Source organism: Crinia signifera, chromosome 2 (genome assembly GCF_055691185.1).
Source record: "Crinia signifera chromosome 2, ASM5569118v1, whole genome shotgun sequence".
NCBI classification, from domain to species: domain Eukaryota; kingdom Metazoa; phylum Chordata; class Amphibia; order Anura; family Myobatrachidae; genus Crinia; species Crinia signifera.
The window spans coordinates 249,959,549-249,978,897 of record NC_139218.1 but is presented as its reverse complement, the minus strand read 5'-3'; the positions used below and the strand labels follow the sequence as shown (position 1 = coordinate 249,978,897).

At 41.3% G+C, this 19,349-nt stretch overlaps 1 protein-coding gene across 1 annotated transcript; it reads left to right on the top strand.

The window, feature by feature from the left end:
* Positions 1-4,717: 4,717 nt before the first annotated feature.
* Positions 4,718-6,052, top strand: LOC146058502 (protein FAM200B-like). Its single transcript, XM_083170790.1, has one exon. It carries the CDS (start codon positions 4,718-4,720, stop codon positions 6,050-6,052), a length of 1,335 nt encoding a protein of 444 aa, XP_083026916.1.
* The last annotated feature ends 13,297 nt before the right edge of the window (positions 6,053-19,349 follow it).

Below are 19,349 nucleotides of genomic sequence, written 5' to 3'. Positions count from 1 at the left end.
CAGTGACTAGTTGAAGTGAGTTTGGAGCTTGGAACTTGGAGCTTGGGACTTGGAGCTTTGATCTGCGCTGGCCTTTGAGGCCAGAGAGATGACAGTGGCTTGGGAGCCGATGAGTTGGATGGCCTGGGAGCCGAAACGAAGGGTTGACGGCCTGGGAGCCAGGACAGCACTTTAGATGGCCTGGGAGCCAGAAGGAGTGTTGGTGACCTGAGAGTCGACATGGCACTGTATACAGCCTGGGAGCCTGAGGGGTATTGACGACCTGGGAGTCGACAAGAGCTTGTTGATGACCTGGAAGTCAACACGGGAGTTGACGGCCTGGGAGCTGACACTGCTTTTGATGACCTGGGAGTTGACGGCCTCGGAGCCGACACAGCTGTTGATGACATTTGAGTCAACAGGAGCTTTTTGACGACCTGGTAGTTGACAGCCTGGGAGTAATCAGAGGGACTCTGAACAGGATCCTGGAGCCTTGGAGCGCTGAGGACTAGATATGCACAGGAATCATACAAGTTGTTCAGGCCAGGGAAAATGGGCCAGAGGCCTCAGCTATATCCCCCCTGCTGGCATGTGATTGGTTGCAAACCACAGCAGCAATTAAGTTCAGGAAGTACCTGTGCACACCTTTGGACACATGGGTCAGTGCACAGGTCAGAGTTTTAAAGTAACAGGGAAATCATTGGACAACAGAGTTATGTGATTGTGTGTGTGTTACGGCGGCGCCCATGTGGCGTGTGCCCGGCCCAGGACCAGTGTGGAATGCTGGCAAGAGTTTGGGGTAATGCCACTCAGATCATGCCATGGAGAGTACCCGAAGATGGCACAGGACAGCAGCTGGTGCAGGCCCAACACAGGCGAGGCAAGACACAACAGCAAGCGTGTAAGGAGCACGGATGCATGTGCAGATGTGAACAGGCACCACGGTTTCTGACATGTGGCAGCTACATTGTAACACTTTGATAACAGATTCAGAATTTCAGTTTATATACAGATACCCGAGTGTCATATATCAAATTAATCAGCACAGTCCTCCTATCCATTATTTTTGTGACTAGGATACATTTTTTAACAAAAAGCCTCATGATGCTAAAAGATTCTTACATGACCTACCATGCCAAGAGGGGCTGTTTGGCATAACTGCAGCAAAGATATATGATGATATATCTGTATAATTAAGAAATATATTTTTTTTACATAAAATTTATTAAAATAATGTAAAGAGTACTGCAGTAGAGCAAATATATTTTCAACAATAAAAAAAATGTATATATATTTTCTGCAAAAATCAGCTGCTAAGGGTGTTAAAAAAATATAGATACCACCTTGATTGGTTATGACTATAAATATATAGTTTGAACTAAAACAAAAAATATGTTACCTTCCAGGAAAAGAGAAACTCTGTTTGGCAATAACCCTGATTTACAGAAATCATTCACCAATTTCCATGTATTTATATTTTTTTACAGAGTTTAGGGGAACAGGTTCTAGATAAAAGATCAAAAACTGTATATGTTTAAATATATTACTGTTAATAAATCTATATTAATGTATGGCTATATTTTAGAGGTTGCATATTACTTTATTTTTATTTCTGTGGAATAACCCAAAAACATATACACGTCCATGTATAATATATACTTCTGAAAAGAAGACAATGCACTTTTAAATAATTAAAAATGTTTAAATGTAATTATCTTTTTATTGTTCATAAAGAAGTACTTGGCACAATGTACACATATATTGCAAGAAGATATGTCAGTGAAATAATTTTCTAAATGAGATAACACATATAATTTCATACTAATGCTTTGTTATATTAAAAGGGCAGTTATTATTTTAAGACCCTTTTTGTTTCAGCATAAAATGCAAATGTAGGATGGAATGTAAAATCCCCATTTAGTTCTGCATTACAGTATCATCACAATCCACCTTAACCCAAATCTAGATAATTTCCATTCACATTTGTTCAATATATCTTTTTAAAGGCAATATTGAATGGTAATTGAGGCTTTTTATACTTGACAGCAAATTTTATAACTTTATTAATTCTTTTCTATAGAATATATTCTTTAAAGATGAGGTAGTCACTTTGTCACAGAACATACAGGAAATCTCCTGGGTATAGCAATTACATTTACTATAAATGATATTTCTGTCATAAATTTTATGGTTTAAATTGACAAAATGTTCCATTTCCAGAAGCTGTGTGCATTGGGATTGGATTTTTTTCTCAGATGAGAATACATAGATTAATTTATATATTTAAGCTTTGAAAAATATAATTTCATTGCAGAGGTTCCCAAACTGTGCGCCGCGGCTCCCTGGGGTGCCGCAATGCTGTGACAGGGGAGCCGCGGCGCCAGAGTCCCTACACAGGTAGCCAGGTAGCCGCACGGTCAGCGAGAGCCGTGCGTGGAGCGAGTGAGAGGTGCCGTCAGTGAGTGACAGACAGTTCCTCTCGCTCTTAGCGTGCGCCGGCCGGGTGCACGGTGCAGGGTTGAGAGCGTGGCGACGGGGGGGGGGGGGTTTGTGGGTGTTCGGGAAGGGGATTCTGCCTGTGCTCACCTCAAGATTGGATCCCTGGAGGGTGTCAATCAATTAGGCAGCCACTGCTGCGTGGGCAGACTGGACTGGACTTCCGGGGCTCCCTGGAGGTGCGTCTGTGCAGGACTGCTTCTGATAAAAACTGGTGAGTGGCAGTACATTTGACAGCCGCGGGGGGGGGGGGGGGGGGTGCAGGTGGTGGGTTTGGGTTTGTAAAAGCCACACAGTTAATTTAAATGTGTGGGGGGGGAGGGGGTTGCGGGTGGTGGGTTTGGGTTTGTAAAAGCCACACAGTTAATTTAAATGTGTGTGTGTGTGGGGGGGTGTCTAGGAGGTTTGTAAAACTGTGAGTGCAGGGCTGTGTGCCAGGCCCACAGCAGGTGTGATGTCCCTGCTGTCCTTGTCCCTGTCCCTATTGTTCATCTCTGTCCCTATTGTAACTCTTTGTCCCTGATGTCCTAGTCCCTCTTGGTGTCCTTGCCATCCCTCTTGGTGTCCTTGCCATCCCTCTTGGTGTCCCTGCCATCCCACTGCCTGTCCCCGCTGTCCCACTGCCTGTTCCCACCATCATTCTGACTGTCCCCGCCATCACTCTGACTGTCCATGGCCCAGGGCTGGGCAACAGTGGCCCTCCAGCTGTTGATGAACAACACATCCCAGGATGCTTTACATTAGTTTTGCTATGTGGCCATGCTGAAACTGATACAAGGCATGCTGGGATGTGTTGTTCATCAACATCTGGAGGGCCGCTATTGCCCAGCCCTGGTCCATGCTGTGTTGATTTAAGTGCTATAGTAGGGGCGGTCCATAGGCGTGCATAGGGGGGGGGGGGGGGGGGGGTTCCGGGGGTGCACAGGCACCTCTTAATGACCCCTGTTACTTGCACACAGTGCCATTTTTACCGGCGGAGTAGGGTGCCTGATGTCAGCGGCCAGTGCTACTGTACGTGCAGATGGCTCCACATTGGATCGACCCGGAGATGATACGTGATATCTCCAGGTTGGACACCTGCATGTGATGTATCAAGGGGAATTGGGCGGGTGGCCCACCGCGTTCTGCCCGACAGCTGTCCCAGCGGTCCACCTGGAACTTATGTGGCACAATATGCAATGGTCATTACAGCATGTGGTATAATATGGCAATGCGGTGTCAATTTTTGCTGCACGCCTTCGGCACGCACTGTCCCTGTCTGTACCGTGTGTATATTTATACATAAATAAGTAACCATCTGTTTAGTTTGTACCGATGCTCAGTTGGCGGTGATAGACTTGCCCATCCAATGGTGCCCATCCAAGAAGTGTTTAAAATCTATGTTAAAAATTGACTTTTGGCCCCTAGAGTTCTTTCCCTGGTTGCGTGGATATGGCACGGCTAACAGGGTCTACACATGTAGCGTTTTAGGGGCATTTTGTAAGTGATCTCACTAGATTGCTTACAAAATGCCATAGTGATAGTGATGCGTTGCCTTGCATGTCGATATTGCCCAGTGATTAATATCCACCATGTGGGATATTAATTGATCAGGGTCAGTGCTCCCTGTGTGCTGAGAAATCTTGCTGAGCGATCTAGCATCAGTCAGTATGCTCAGCTGCATCTCCCCGTGTGTAGGCCCCTTAAGATGATCAGTTTTGGTCGGCTACTCGAAATGGCTACAAATGAACCGGTTTTTCTTTCATCCTGCTACAAACCACCAACGTCCCTATAAAATGTATTGTATTTTGTTTGCATGCAAAATTGTTGCACGGGACACCTAGTTACCTATATTTGTATGCTAAGCAACTGGGTATGATCCATTGCTCAGCCTTAATTGTGTTACTTTTTCAGTAAATATTCAGTAATGCTGCGCTCTCATTGCCGCCCCTGCAAAATCCCGGGTGTAATTGCAGGGGCATAACACCTGGGAATTTCACAAAGACCCTTTCACACTGAGACAGGACATGGGAATTTTCAGCTTTCCCCGGGAAATAATTGGGTTTTTGCGGCAGTGAGAACGGGGTATAAGAGGGTGTATGGATTTTATAATTGTAACCTGTGGCATTTCCCCTGTTTTTATGGTGCTGCTTTTTGGAAGCACAATTTAACTTATCAAATAGAAGCTACAAAGGATTTGCCTTCAACTTAAATTATTTTATTGTGATTGCTCCAGTACAGAATTATTTTGTTGCACAAAAAAATGGAAAGGTTTTTGAACACTGAAAAGAAGACTGGTAGTGAAGAAAAGGATGAAGAACCACAGACCAGTGGCGCAGTTGGGAAGAAAAGGAAACATCGCAGATACGACGATTCTTATCTAGACATCGGTTTTACATCTGTAGATGTCAACCATGAAGAGCGTCCACAGTGTGTAGTTTGCCTGAAGATATTATCAGCAGAAAGCATGATTCCAAGCAAACTAAGACGCCATTTGGAGACCAATCACCCTAACATGGCTAAGAAACCACGTGATTTCTTCATCAGAAAGCTAAAAGAATTAAAAGAACAAAAAGGCACATTTTTTAAACAAGCATCCATACCAAGCAATGCTTTGCTTGCATCCTACAAGGTGGCACATAGAATTGCGATGTGTAAAAAGCCTCACACCATCGCAGAAGAACTGATTCTACCGGCTGCAGTGGATTTGGTTAACATTATGGTTGATGAATCAGCTGGAAAACTGCTTTCAAAGGTACCTTTATCAAACAATACCATCAGTCGCAGAATCCAACATATGGCTGAAGATCTACAGGACCAATTAATTGAAAAAATTAAAGGGAAGGATTTTACACTGCAACTAGATGAGGCAACAGACAGCAATAAGGATGCTCATCTGATTTCCTACACACGCTTTATAGATTGTGACAATATTGTGGAAGACCTTCTCTTTTGTAAAACTATAACCGCCGGTATAAAGGCACAAGACTTGTTTCAGATCATTGACACTTTTATGATTGAAAACCAGTTAGACTGGACAAAGTGCTGTGGTGTCTGTACTGATGGTGGCCGTTCTATGTCTGGCTGTTATGGAGGGTTGCAGGCACTCATACGAAGCAAAGCTGTTGATGCACTGTGGACCCACTTCGTTATCCACAGGGAAGCGCTTGCATCAAGGCATCTGAGTCCTCCACTGAATGAAGTGATGGAAAGTGTATTGAAAGTTGTAAATTTTATAAAGACTCGGCTACAGAAGGCAAGGTTTTTTCGAAAAATTTGTGAGGATATGGGCTCTGAGCACACATCTTTGTTGTACTATTGCAGCTCACGATGGCTCTCCCGTGGCAATGTACTTTCTCGTGTTTTTAGATTACACCAGGAACTGTACTCATATCTTGAGGAAGAAGAACACGAGTGTGCCAATACTTACGTGGATACTGTTTTTTTGTCCAAGTTAGCCTACCTTTGTGATATCTTTGATAAACTGAATGCACTGAATCTCTCACTGCAGGGAAACAACACCCACATTCTCAAACTCTCAGAGAAGGTGTCAGCATTCAGGAAAAAAATTGTTTCTTTGGAGAAGAAAATTAAATGAAGACAGTTACGATGACTGCTTCCCCACGTTGCATCAGTTTGTCACATCCAATGATGTTTGTTTGACACATGAACTTAAATCAGTTTTTGAGCAACACCTAAAAAACCTCAGTGACTGGTTTGAAAAATATTTTCCTGAAAATATGGAAAAGTTTGTATGGATCCAAGATCCATTCAGTACTAGCGCCCCAACGGAATTTACTTCTGTAGAAGAAGAAAAACTAATCGAGCTTTCCTGTGACAAGACCTTGAAAGCAAAATTCAGCAGCATGGGACTTCAAGAATTCTGGATATCCATTAAAGATGGATATCCGATGCTCAGTGCTAAAGCACAACAAATCCTTGTTCCTTTTGCAACAACATATTTGTGTGAAGCCGGGTTTTCAGCAGTTGCTGTAATTAAAATCAAATATCGTTCAAAAATCAATGTGGAACAGGAAATGAGGGTGGCCGTGTCCAAGCTGATCCCAAGGTTTGAAAAGTTGTGTAGTTCACAACAGGCTCACATATCCCATTAATAAGTGTTGTAATTGTTGATCACTCTTTAATAACTGCCTCTTATTGTTGTTTATTTTGTTTCATGTTATTCCTGTTAACGAGTGCTGTCAATTGTTCTTTGAAAGAATTTGAATTAAAGAAATATTTTTTTTTCTTGAATTTATGTTTATTATTTTTACAAGCAAGTTAATAATAATTTTAGCATTGTTTTATCACAACTACTTTAAAAAGGGACAGTTCGGTAATTATTTTGGCTTAGGGGTGCCTTGAAAAAGTCATGGAGACCCAAAAGGTGCCTTGGACTGAAAAAGTTTGGGAACCACTGCATTAGAGCATTAGTTGAACTAAAAATACATTATGATAGTACTAAATATGTTTGACAACATTTAATAATATTTCAGATATATTTACATTTTGTTTTTATTCAGAATATATTTTGTTTTGAAGAGGTAAAGCCACCTTCACATGTATTGCATAAATAAATAGTAAACAAATATGATGCTTCTTTGACATATCAGTTTTCACATACTGTAGTAAATTCTCCTATCCACAAACTTCTCCATATCAAATTTCAACTGCAATATTTTCTGTGCCTTGTGTAATTTAAATACATTATCTACATATATAACTATGCTACACTTATCTGAAGGGGCCCATACATCAGCAGTCACAAAAACCAATCCATTAACATATTCCCCCAATTTAAAGATTCCCAATACACATTATAGATATTTTTCAGTGATTTGCAGATCATTTTCATCAAATATAGATCCGCCAATATTGAAAGGCTCATAATTTTACAACTAATGGTCTTGCAAGTCTGCAAATTTTACCATTTTATAGCAATTGTCAGCATACTTGCCTATTCTCGTTTAAGTTCCGTGAGACTCACGATGTGTGTGTGTGTGTGTGTGTGTATATATATATATATATATATATATATATATATATATACGTGGTGTAGCTGGCCGGCACTCGTAGTGCTGTGGTTGGTTCCTTGCCCGGTGCCTTCCAAAAAGGAAACTAGCTTTGACGACGAGTTTCCAAATATAACATGATATAGTTGGGTGGCACTCGCGGACTGGTAAATAACGACAACTGGGACCGTGGTGTGGTCAACGTTTCAGTGCCCTGTGCACTTTTATCAAGAACGGTGGATTAACAAACAAGTGTAGCTTACCCAAATAAATAGACAGTGATACATCAGATGGTCAGACGCTGCTTCCGGACGCCGTCAGGGGAATCTGGCGCACAGGTTGCTGCGTCATCGCAAAACACAATGGGTTGCGTGGCAACCAACATAAACAATCGTGGACATCTCTAATATCAAAAGAAAACAAGAATAAATTAGTGATCAGTGAATGAATAAGTATGTAAAAATATGACTATCATAAAAACGATCTAAAAGGTTGTGTGACACATTAAAAATACAGTATAAATATTTTACAGTGTGAAAATATAAAAGAGAAGTGCACGCAAACATAGCATATATTTCAATTTAGTGTCCCTGGACACGTCCCATGTGCCCTCTTCAGCTCTGCGGACTGTTTGATCAAAAGTTTCATGGTTTCTGCCGTACCGCCCATTATGTAATAACAAAGCTTAGTTTGCGGTGTCGGCAACCTATATGTCGGTCATTTGTATGACCTGACTGCAAGGTAATATCATATGCTCCCGGTATAAAGGACAATGTTTAAATTGTAAAGGTTATAAGAAAGCATGCAAGCCTAAAGATTCATTAAGCCCACGTGGAGATAATGTTCCAAGTCGATCGATCCATTTCGACTCAAGCTGTAACAATCTCTTGTTTCTGTCTCCTCCCCTTTTCAGAGGGGGCACATGATCTATAATAATGTATCGTATGGCAGTGATACTATGCTTAGCCCGGGCATAATGCCTAGCCACGGGTTGTTCACTGTCTCCTTTGAGGATGGCTGCCTTGATGGCTGATCTATGTGCAGCCATCCTCTCTTTGAACTGGCATTCAGTTTTTCCTATATAGCACAGAGAACATGGACAAGAGATCATATACAGTATATGACGTATCGAGATGTACATGTCAACCTATGGTAGATGGGAATTTTTCTGCCTGTAAATGGATGATTGAAATGTGTCCCTGTTTGCAGGTATCCACATGTAGTACAATTAGGGCATCTATAGCAACCCTTTTTGGGGGTGCCCAGAAATGTTCCCTTTTGTATTTTAACCATTTCGGTAATGTCATTGTGGACAAGATAGTTTTTTAAGTTTTTATTTCTGCGGTAGGCTGGCATGAGTTTACGTTCTGTTAAATGTAGGTCTGGATCAGATTTTATAATGGGCCATATTTTTTTGGCTTTTTTTATAAGACCAGGTGATTGGTGATTGTATGTGTTTGCCCATATGTGGGACTTGTTCTCCTTGTTGGGCTTGGATCTGTTTATTAAGTTCAGTTGTTCAAGTGGAACATTTAATGCTTTATTTTTCATTAGGTGGATAGTGTTTTTATCGTATCCCCTCTCTAAAAATTTGTAACACATAGTATCTAATTCTTTTATAGCATTCTCACGGTTGCTGTTTATACGCAGCACCCTTAAGAATTGGCTGTAGGGTAAAGCTTTCTTAAGGCTAGTGGGGTGAGCGCTGGAGGCTAGTAAGATGTTATTTCTATCTGTGGGTTTATGATATAAAGTAGTTTGTAATTGTTTGTCTTGTTTAGTGATGGTGACATCTAAATAATTGACCACATTAGCACTAATGTGGTATGTAAATTTCACTGGACTTGATTTAAAATTATGGGTCTCGATGGTATTTTTGAATTCCTCCTCGGTGCCCTTCCAGAATATGAGGAGATCATCTATATACCTAAAATAAGCCTGTATATGGCCAGAAGTCTCAAAATCAGAAAAAAAGATGTCGTCCTCCACCATAAACATAAAAGCATTGGAATATGACGGAGCTACGCTGGATCCCATAGCTACCCCCGCTAGCTGTAAATAATAATTACCGTTAAAGAAAAAATAATTTTTGGTGAGTACCATTTCCAGTAAAGACATAAAGAAGCCCAGATCCGGCCCTTTATATAAGGGGTTGTTAGTGAGGAGCATTCTGATAGCCTGCAGCCCCAAACTGTGGGGGATGCAGGTGTACAGATTGCACACATCAACTGTACACATCAAACAATTGTCTGCTATATCAGGAAATGATCTTATAGCTTGTAAAAGTGCTGCTGTGTCCTTAAGACATGATTGTCTGGCCTGTATAATCGGCTGTAGGTATCCATCTAAATATACCGAAATCAGTTGAAAGATGGACCCCCTAGCCGATATAATTGGCCGACCTGGGGGGTTAATCAGGCTCTTGTGAATTTTCGGCAACGAATATAATATGGGCCGAATCGGAAATTCAGTGGTGAGACATGCTTTAATTTGTTCAGTGATATATCCCTCCAAAACCGCTTGTGAGATAAGAGTGTCCAATTCTTTCTTAAAGGATAGAGTGGGATCAGCGGCGAGCTGTTTGTAAGTCTTTGTATCCGCCAACTGTCTGTCAAGTTCTGTTTTATAGTCCAATAAATTTTGGACCACTATAGATCCTCCTTTATCTGACTGGCGGATTATTATGTCCTTGTAGGATGCCAGTTGTTTTAGCGCTGTGTGTTCTTCTGTAGATAAATTCCAATGTCGGGGTTTAAGATCTTGTGAATTCTTAGGAGTGTCTTGTTCCAATAATCTACTAAAGGTTTTCAATGAGGCGTTGGTGCTGACAGGGTCAAACTTTGATCTTGGCTTCAGAGGTAATAGGTGTACTGGTAATGTTTCTTTGGTTGTTAAAGGAGGGTTTTTGCCAAAGTGTTCCTTTAGTCTTATTGATCTATTTAATTTATAAGTGTCCACTTTCCAGGTCAATGGATCAAATGGTGCTGTAGGAATAAAGGATAAACCTTTTTGCAGAATGGACGTCTCAACGGGGTTGAGCACCCTCGTGGATAAATTAAATACCAGACTATCAGATTCTTTAGTTATTTCGCTTGTCTCCCCTTTCTGCCGCCTCTTGCTTTGCCCACCGCGGCGGGTCGCTCTGCGGCTGGGTCTGCTTTTTGAGCTCTGGTTTTTACCCCTAAATTGATGGGACCAGAGTTATTTACTGCATCGCTGTCACTACCTGTGGATCCATACTCAGTGTTGTGTGTGGGGCGTAATCGTCGTCTGAACAGAGGTCTTTTATCTTCCCTGGGATATGCGCCCGTAAGCCAGGGATAAATTCTCTGGTGATCATAATCTTGATCAACTTTTAATTTTTTCTCTTTTTTGAAATGTATCAGCTCCTGAGCGTATTTTTCCATATCTGTTGTAAGTTTTGCTAACCAGTTGTTTTTCGTGTCAGCGATTAATTGTGGTAATTGGGTGGCTTCAAGGGTTGCGATTTTAGCTTTATATTTCTCCATTTCTTTTCTAGACTCCTCTATGACCAATAGTAGGAGGTCGAAAGAACATTTATTAAGAATCGATGTCCACTTGACACAAAACTCTCCATTATAACGTCCAATAGTAGGGACATTTCTAACGCGGAATCTGCGAGGGATCTTTTTATCCCTAAAATAATTGGACAATGTCAGTCCATGTTGGAAGAAATCCAGCTCTTTCTTTTTTAATCTCAATAGCTCTTTATAGATCTCTGGACTGGTGTCTTTGTTGCTGGTCGACTTGGTGTCGTCAGTGAACAAAATGTTGTCAGCCTCGGATTCAGAATAGCTGAAAAAATGGCCTGGGGTTAAAACAACCCGTTGGTGTACAGTCTCTGCAGCTTTGGGCTGTGATTGGGACATGTTAGATGTCTTTTATCCCGCTGCGCTGACCGGTGAAACGGCAAACAGTGTGCGTCCAGGTGAGATATATCCCGGGAGCTTCACTCCTCGTGCAGTGTTAGTGATTGTGCTTGTGATGATTTCACTGCTCTTTGACTTGGTGACAAATAAATCGATTAGCGTTGGTGCCTTGCCAGAACGTATCACTCCGTACTCACTGTGGTTGTGTCTACGGGATGTGATGCTGTATATCCGTGGTGTAGCTGGCCGGCACTCGTAGTGCTGTGGTTGGTTCCTTGCCCGGTGCCTTCCAAAAAGGAAACTAGCTTTGACGACGAGTTTCCAAATATAACATGATATAGTTGGGTGGCACTCGCGGACTGGTAAATAACGACAACTGGGACCGTGGTGTGGTCAACGTTTCAGTGCCCTGTGCACTTTTATCAAGAACGGTGGAATAACAAACAAGTGTAGCTTACCCAAATAAATAGACAGTGATACATCAGATGGTCAGACGCTGCTTCCGGACGCCGTCAGGGGAATCTGGCGCACAGGTTGCTGCGTCATCGCAAAACACAATGGGTTGCGTGGCAACCAACATAAACAATCGTGGACATCTCTAATATCAAAAGAAAACAAGAATAAATTAGTGATCAGTGAATGAATAAGTATGTAAAAATATGACTATCATAAAAACGATCTAAAAGGTGCCACCCAACTATATCATGTTATATTTGGAAACTCGTCGTCAAAGCTAGTTTCCTTTTTGGAAGGCACCGGGCAAGGAACCAACCACAGCACTACGAGTGCCGGCCAGCTACACCACGGATATACAGCATCACATCCCGTAGACACAACCACAGTGAGTACGGAGTGATACGTTCTGGCAAGGCACCAACGCTAATCGATTTATTTGTCACCAAGTCAAAGAGCAGTGAAATCATCACAAGCACAATCACTAACACTGCACGAGGAGTGAAGCTCCCGGGATATATCTCACCTGGACGCACACTGTTTGCCGTTTCACCGGTCAGCGCAGCGGGATAAAAGACATCTAACATGTCCCAATCACAGCCCAAAGCTGCAGAGACTGTACACCAACGGGTTGTTTTAACCCCAGGCCAATTTTTCAGCTATTCTGAATCCGAGGCTGACAACATTTTGTTCACTGACGACACCAAGTCGACCAGCAACAAAGACACCAGTCCAGAGATCTATAAAGAGCTATTGAGATTAAAAAAGAAAGAGCTGGATTTCTTCCAACATGGACTGACATTGTCTAATTATTTTAGGGATAAAAAGATCCCTCGCGGATTCCGCGTTAGAAATGTCCCTACTATTGGACGTTATAATGGAGAGTTTTGTGTCAAGTGGACATCGATTCTTAATAAATGTTCTTTCGACCTCCTACTATTGGTCATAGAGGAGTCTAGAAAAGAAATGGAGAAATATAAAGCTAAAATCGCAACACTTGAAGCCACCCAATTACCACAATTAATCGCTGACAAGAGTAACAACTGGTTAGCAAAACTTACAACAGATATGGAAAAATACGCTCAGGAGCTGATACATTTCAAAAAAGAGAAAAAATTAAAAGTTGATCAAGATTATGATCACCAGAGAATTTATCCCTGGCTTACGGGCGCATATCCCAGGGAAGATAAAAGACCTCTGTTCAGACGACGATTACGCCCCACACACAACACTGAGTATGGATCCACAGGTAGTGACAGCGATGCAGTAAATAACTCTGGTCCCATCCCTTTAGGGGTAAAAACCAGAGCTCAAAAAGCAGACCCAGCCGCAGAGCGACCCGCCGCGGTGGGCAAAGCAAGAGGCGGCAGAAAGGGGAGACAAGCGAAATAACTAAAGAATCTGATAGTCTGGTATTTAATTTATCCACGAGGGTGCTCACCCCCGTTGAGACGTCCATTCTGCAAAAAGGTTTATCCTTTATTCCTACAGCACCATTTGATCCATTGACCTGGAAAGTGGACACTTATAAATTAAATAGATCAATAAGACTAAAGGAACACTTTGTCAAAAACACTCCTTTAACAACCAAAGAAACATTACCAGTACACCTATTACCTCTGAAGCCAAGATCAAAGTTTGACCCTGTCAGCACCAACGCCTCATTGAAAACCTTTAGTAGATTATTGGAACAAGACACTCCTAAGAATTCACAAGATCTTAAACCCCGACATTGGAATTTATCTACAGAAGAACACACAGCGCTAAAACAACTGGCATCCTACAAGGACATAATAATCCGCCAGTCAGATAAAGGAGGATCTATAGTGGTCCAAAATTTATTGGACTATAAAACAGAACTTGACAGACAGTTGGCGGATACAAAGACTTACAAACAGCTCGCCGCTGATCCCACTCTATCCTTTAAGAAAGAATTGGACACTCTTATCTCACAAGCGGTTTTGGAGGGATATATCACTGATCAAATTAAAGCATGTCTCACCACTGAATTTCCGATTCGGCCCATATTATATTCGTTGCCGAAAATTCACAAGAGCCTGATTAACCCCCCAGGTCGGCCAATTATATCGGCTAGGGGGTCCATCTTTCAACCGATTTCGGTATATTTAGATGGATACCTACAGCCGATTATACAGGCCAGACAATCATGTCTTAAGGACACAGCAGCACTTTTACAAGCTATAAGATCATTTCCTGATATAGCAGACAATTGTTTGATGTGTACAGTTGATGTGTGCAATCTGTACACCTGCATCCCCCACAGTTTGGGGCTGCAGGCTATCAGAATGCTCCTCACTAACAACCCCTTATATAAAGGGCCGGATCTGGGCTTCTTTATGTCTTTACTGGAAATGGTACTCACCAAAAATTATTTTTTCTTTAACGGTAATTATTATTTACAGCTAGCGGGGGTAGCTATGGGATCCAGCGTAGCTCCGTCATATTCCAATGCTTTTATGTTTATGGTGGAGGACGACATCTTTTTTTCTGATTTTGAGACTTCTGGCCATATACAGGCATATTTTAGGTATATAGATGATCTCCTCATATTCTGGAAGGGCACCGAGGAGGAATTCAAAAATACCATCGAGACCCATAATTTAACATCAAGTCCAGTGAAATTTACATACCACATTAGTGCTAATGTGGTCAATTATTTAGATGTCACCATCACTAAACAAGACAAACAATTACAAACTTCTTTATATCATAAACCCACAGATAGAAATAACATCTTACTAGCCTCCAGCGCTCACCCCACTAGCCTTAAGAAAGCTTTACCCTACAGCCAATTCTTAAGGGTGCTGCGTATAAACAGCAACCGTGAGAACGCTATAAAAGAATTAGATACTATGTGTTACAAATTTTTAGAGAGGGGATACGATAAAAACACTATCCACCTAATGAAAAATAAAGCATTAAATGTTCCACTTGAACAACTGAACTTAATAAACAGATCCAAGCCCAACAAGGAGAACAAGTCCCACATATGGGCAAACACATACAATCACCAATCACCTGGTCTTATAAAAAAAGCCAAAAAAATATGGCCCATTATAAAATCTGATCCAGACCTACATTTAACAGAACTTAAACTCATTCCAGCCTACCGCAGAAATAAAAACTTAAAAAACTATCTTGTCCACAATGACATTACCGAAATGGTTAAAATACAAAAGGGAACATTTCTGGGCACCCCCAAAAAGGGTTGCTATAGATGCCCTAATTGTACTACATGTGGATACCTGCAAACAGGGACACATTTCAATCATCCATTTACAGGCAGAAAAATTCCCATCTACCATAGGTTGACATGTACATCTCGATACGTCATATATATAATCTCTTGTCCATGTTCTCTGTGCTATATAGGAAAAACTGAATGCCAGTTCAAAGAGAGGATGGCTGCACATAGATCAGCCATCAAGGCAGCCATCCTCAAAGGAGACAGTGAACAACCCGTGGCTAGGCATTATGCCCGGGCTAAGCATAGTATCACTGCCATATGATACATTATTATAGATCATGTGCCCCCACTGAAAAGGGGAGGAGACAGAAACAAGAGATTGTTACAGCTTGAGTCGAAATGGATCGATCGACTTGGAACATTATCTCCACGTGGGCTTAATGAATCTTTAGGCTTGCATGCTTTCTTATAACCTTTACAATTTAAACATTGTCCTTTATACCGGGAGCATATGATATTACCTTGCAGTCAGGTCATACAAATGACCGACATATAGGTTGCCGACACCGCAAACTAAGCTTTGTTATTACATAATGGGCGGTACGGCAGAAACCATGAAACTTTTGATCAAACAGTCCGCAGAGCTGAAGAGGGCACATGGGACGTGTCCAGGGACACTAAATTGAAATATATGCTATGTTTGCGTGCACTTCTCTTTTATATTTTCACACTGTAAAATATTTATACTGTATTTTTAATGTGTCACACAACCTTTTATATCGTTTTTATGATAGTCATATTTTTACATACTTATTCATTCACTGATCACTAATTTATTCTTGTTTTCTTTTTATATTAGAGATGTCCACGATTGTTTATGTTGGTTGCCACGCAACCCATTGTGTTTTGCGATGACGCAGCAACCTGTGCGCCAGATTCCCCTGACGGCGTCCGGAAGCAGCGTCTGACCATCTGATGTATCACTGTCTATTTATTTGGGTAAGCTACACTTGTTTGTTATTCCACCGTTCTTGATAAAAGTGCACAGGGCACTGAAACGTTGACCACACCACGGTCCCAGTTGTCGTTATTTACCAGTCCGCGAGTGCCACCCAACTATATCATGTTATATATATATATATATTACAGATAAGAGCAGCACTATCGCCAATAGTCCAATACTTTTTAAAGGGTGCCTTCCAGGGGTCAAGCCAGATGACCGCAATACAAATATGGTGTATGGTGGCACTCTGTATAAATGATGACACACTCCACAGGTAAATTATAACATTTTGAGGCTTCTTTAATACCTCTTCATCAGATCAAAGTCACGTACAAACAAACACAGACTTTATACTCACAACACCAGAAGCATGAAGGTGTCCAGCGCGAGAGCAGCACCCCGTGCCTTCCGCCATCCCCCTTTGTCGCAACACATCACTCCGCAAAGACGTGGTCGCGTCATGGCAGCCGGGAGGCTCTGTTGCCAAGGACACCTGGATACACAATATAAAACAACTTTATTACACAAAAGTTGCAAAACACACAAAAAAATACATGAACAAAAATATAAAAACAGCAGACACCATATTACAAGCAAAGTGAGGCGGGCAAAAGGATCAATGGACATACTAATGCAACCATACAGTAATATATGACAAAATTCCCCAAAAAAGCCTAGACATATAATACAGTCTTGTGTGCTTATGCCACCCTATGTCTAATCTGACTTTATCAAAGATTAGACATAGGGTGGCACACATAGCGCACATTGTTGCCATAATAAAGAGGAAACTGAGTCACCTAGGAACAAGCAGGATATACCATTTTCTTGTTTTTATTTCCATGTGTCCAATCTTACAGTATTTTAGGTAGAATGTGTACTATTTAATATTAAATTAATATATAATTTGATACCAATTGATCCAACAATATTATTTAGTGCTGCTCTTTCCTATCTTGGATAGAGAAGACAGTCTGTCCAAATATATTCTGACTTGACAGCTTAATCTTTTATAGTTACAGAGTCACTTAAGAAACAAACACATTCAAGTTTGTAACTTAATAAGCTGAAATACTTCCATTTCCCTCAATTTTTTTAAACTGTTTAGTCCATGAGGAATTACTATGCTTGATTATTGTATTCACTTTAGCAAAATAAACTTCATTTTTCCTAACACCATCTATTGAGACTGAAAAAATTTTTTTTTGCAGTAATTATGACAAGTGGGTGATTCAAATACGAATTGAGTTGGTGCTTTCCTCACAAAGTTCCGCATATCTATACTGAGCATGTGCAGGACACATTCTCTGCATGGTAGTAGTACTGGTAAGTGCTGTTCGGAAACTCCTGCTTTCATCCTAGCATAACGAGAGTGTACTGACTAATCTATTCACTAATCTATTCACTGCTGGAGCAACCTAATGATCACTATAAAATTGCTAAGTTTGTTCTTCTTACTTCAGAGACTATTGGTACAAATTTTTCTGCCCACTTCTAATAGTTCCCTGGGAAAATCATATTTGATTATATAAGCATTAGTCTTGATTATTTGGGTTATCAGAGACGGTTCATTATGCCATACAGATGGATCGCCTCTCGTTCATGCGAGTCCTGGCATCGCCAGGACCCGCCATCAGACGGAAAGGGGCGCAGCCCGCGGGATGCTTGTGTGCCCTGTTCCGTCAGAGCCCACTGTCACTTCCCTGCTACTTCCCCGCTGATCGCCCGCCGGTGTCCGCAGCACCCCACACCCACCCCCCTAACCCTGCCCATCTCCCCGAAGCGGAGGCGGGCAGGGTTTCCACCACCCCCAGCACTCATCCCCATCAGATGGAGCGCCTCTCCACCAACTCTCGCCAGCGCAGGGAATCTGGCGAGAGCTGGCACTGAATGAGAGGCTCTCCATCTGTACCTGTGACCTTTATCCTTATTATACCAGTTGGTTACAGTGCAAACATATTCCACAACACTTTACAGAGATTTGAACATTCACATCAGTTCCTGCCCTAGCTGAGTTTACCATCTATATTCCTTACCACAAGTACACGCACACATTCGTTCTATGGTTCATTTTATTGGGAGCCAATTGCCATACAGTACCAGTATATTTTTGGATTGTGGGAGAAACTGGAGTATGTGGAATAAACCAACAGAAAAACAGGGAGAATATACAAACTCAGCACTGTGAGGTCCATGGTGGGAATCAAACCACTGACTTCAGTGTTGTGAGGCAGTAATGATAACCATAACACTGTGCTACCCTACCCATAGGAAACAATATTCTTTATATTCATTAAATAAGTTCCATATACCATCTATGTGGAGAAACTTAATTTAACCTACTAGTTTCCATGTCGAAATATCCAGCCATACAGTGTGGTGGAACCATGATGAGAACAAAGCGTGGCAATCTGTATTCTTGCCATGGCAGCCAAGTCCCAGTAAAGTGAATAGGAGGTAGGTTTATGTGCTCACTGGCTCCCATTCACTTCAATAGCATAGCTGGAGAATTCAATCACCCACTCAACACTATGCTGTGACATCCTTGCTGCAATATCTCAGGTCCTGAACTGAAACCAGAAAAATCATAGACATATTCTTAATTACTTATAGTGTTATATGGAAAGATTATATTATTTTATTTACAGAATGAAAATAATTACATCCTGTGCTAACCAGAATAATTTATATTCACACTTTAGAACATGTTTTTATAGATATCATTACAAACATATGACATTAAATTTAATAGGGGGTGTCAAAAAGATAATTCAGTATATTATATACCTCTTAAAAAAACACTCAATATTAGTTGAGTGGCATTAAATTATGTAATTGAGTGACAGTATAGTTGTACATAATGAAAAATGATATGATGGTAATTTATAGGGTACATGAATTGAAGTGAGATTGATGGTGAAATCAATAACATATGCGTTTCATTTCAAAACAGTGCTATAGATATCTATTTTATTTTGTATAAAGAAAGTGATATAGTAAATTGTGTAAATTAGGATGGTCTCAAGAGAAAAGTGCATAAATAAAAGTCTGCATATATGCATCATAGCAAAAAAGTAGCACAATTAGAAAAGTAAACAATTTACGGTAATAAATATATGTCTATGTGTATGGATCAAAATTGTGTATTCATTAATGTGCAGAATACATTTGATGAAAAAGTTATACCGGTTTAATATCCCTTATCAGTGCCGGTGCAAGGCACTGGAGCGCCCCAGGCGGGAAGGGGGGTGGGCACCCTGGCAGGAGGGGGGGTGGGTGAAGTGGCGGCGGGAGATGCATCTTGCTCCACGGGGGGAGGGGGGTCAGCG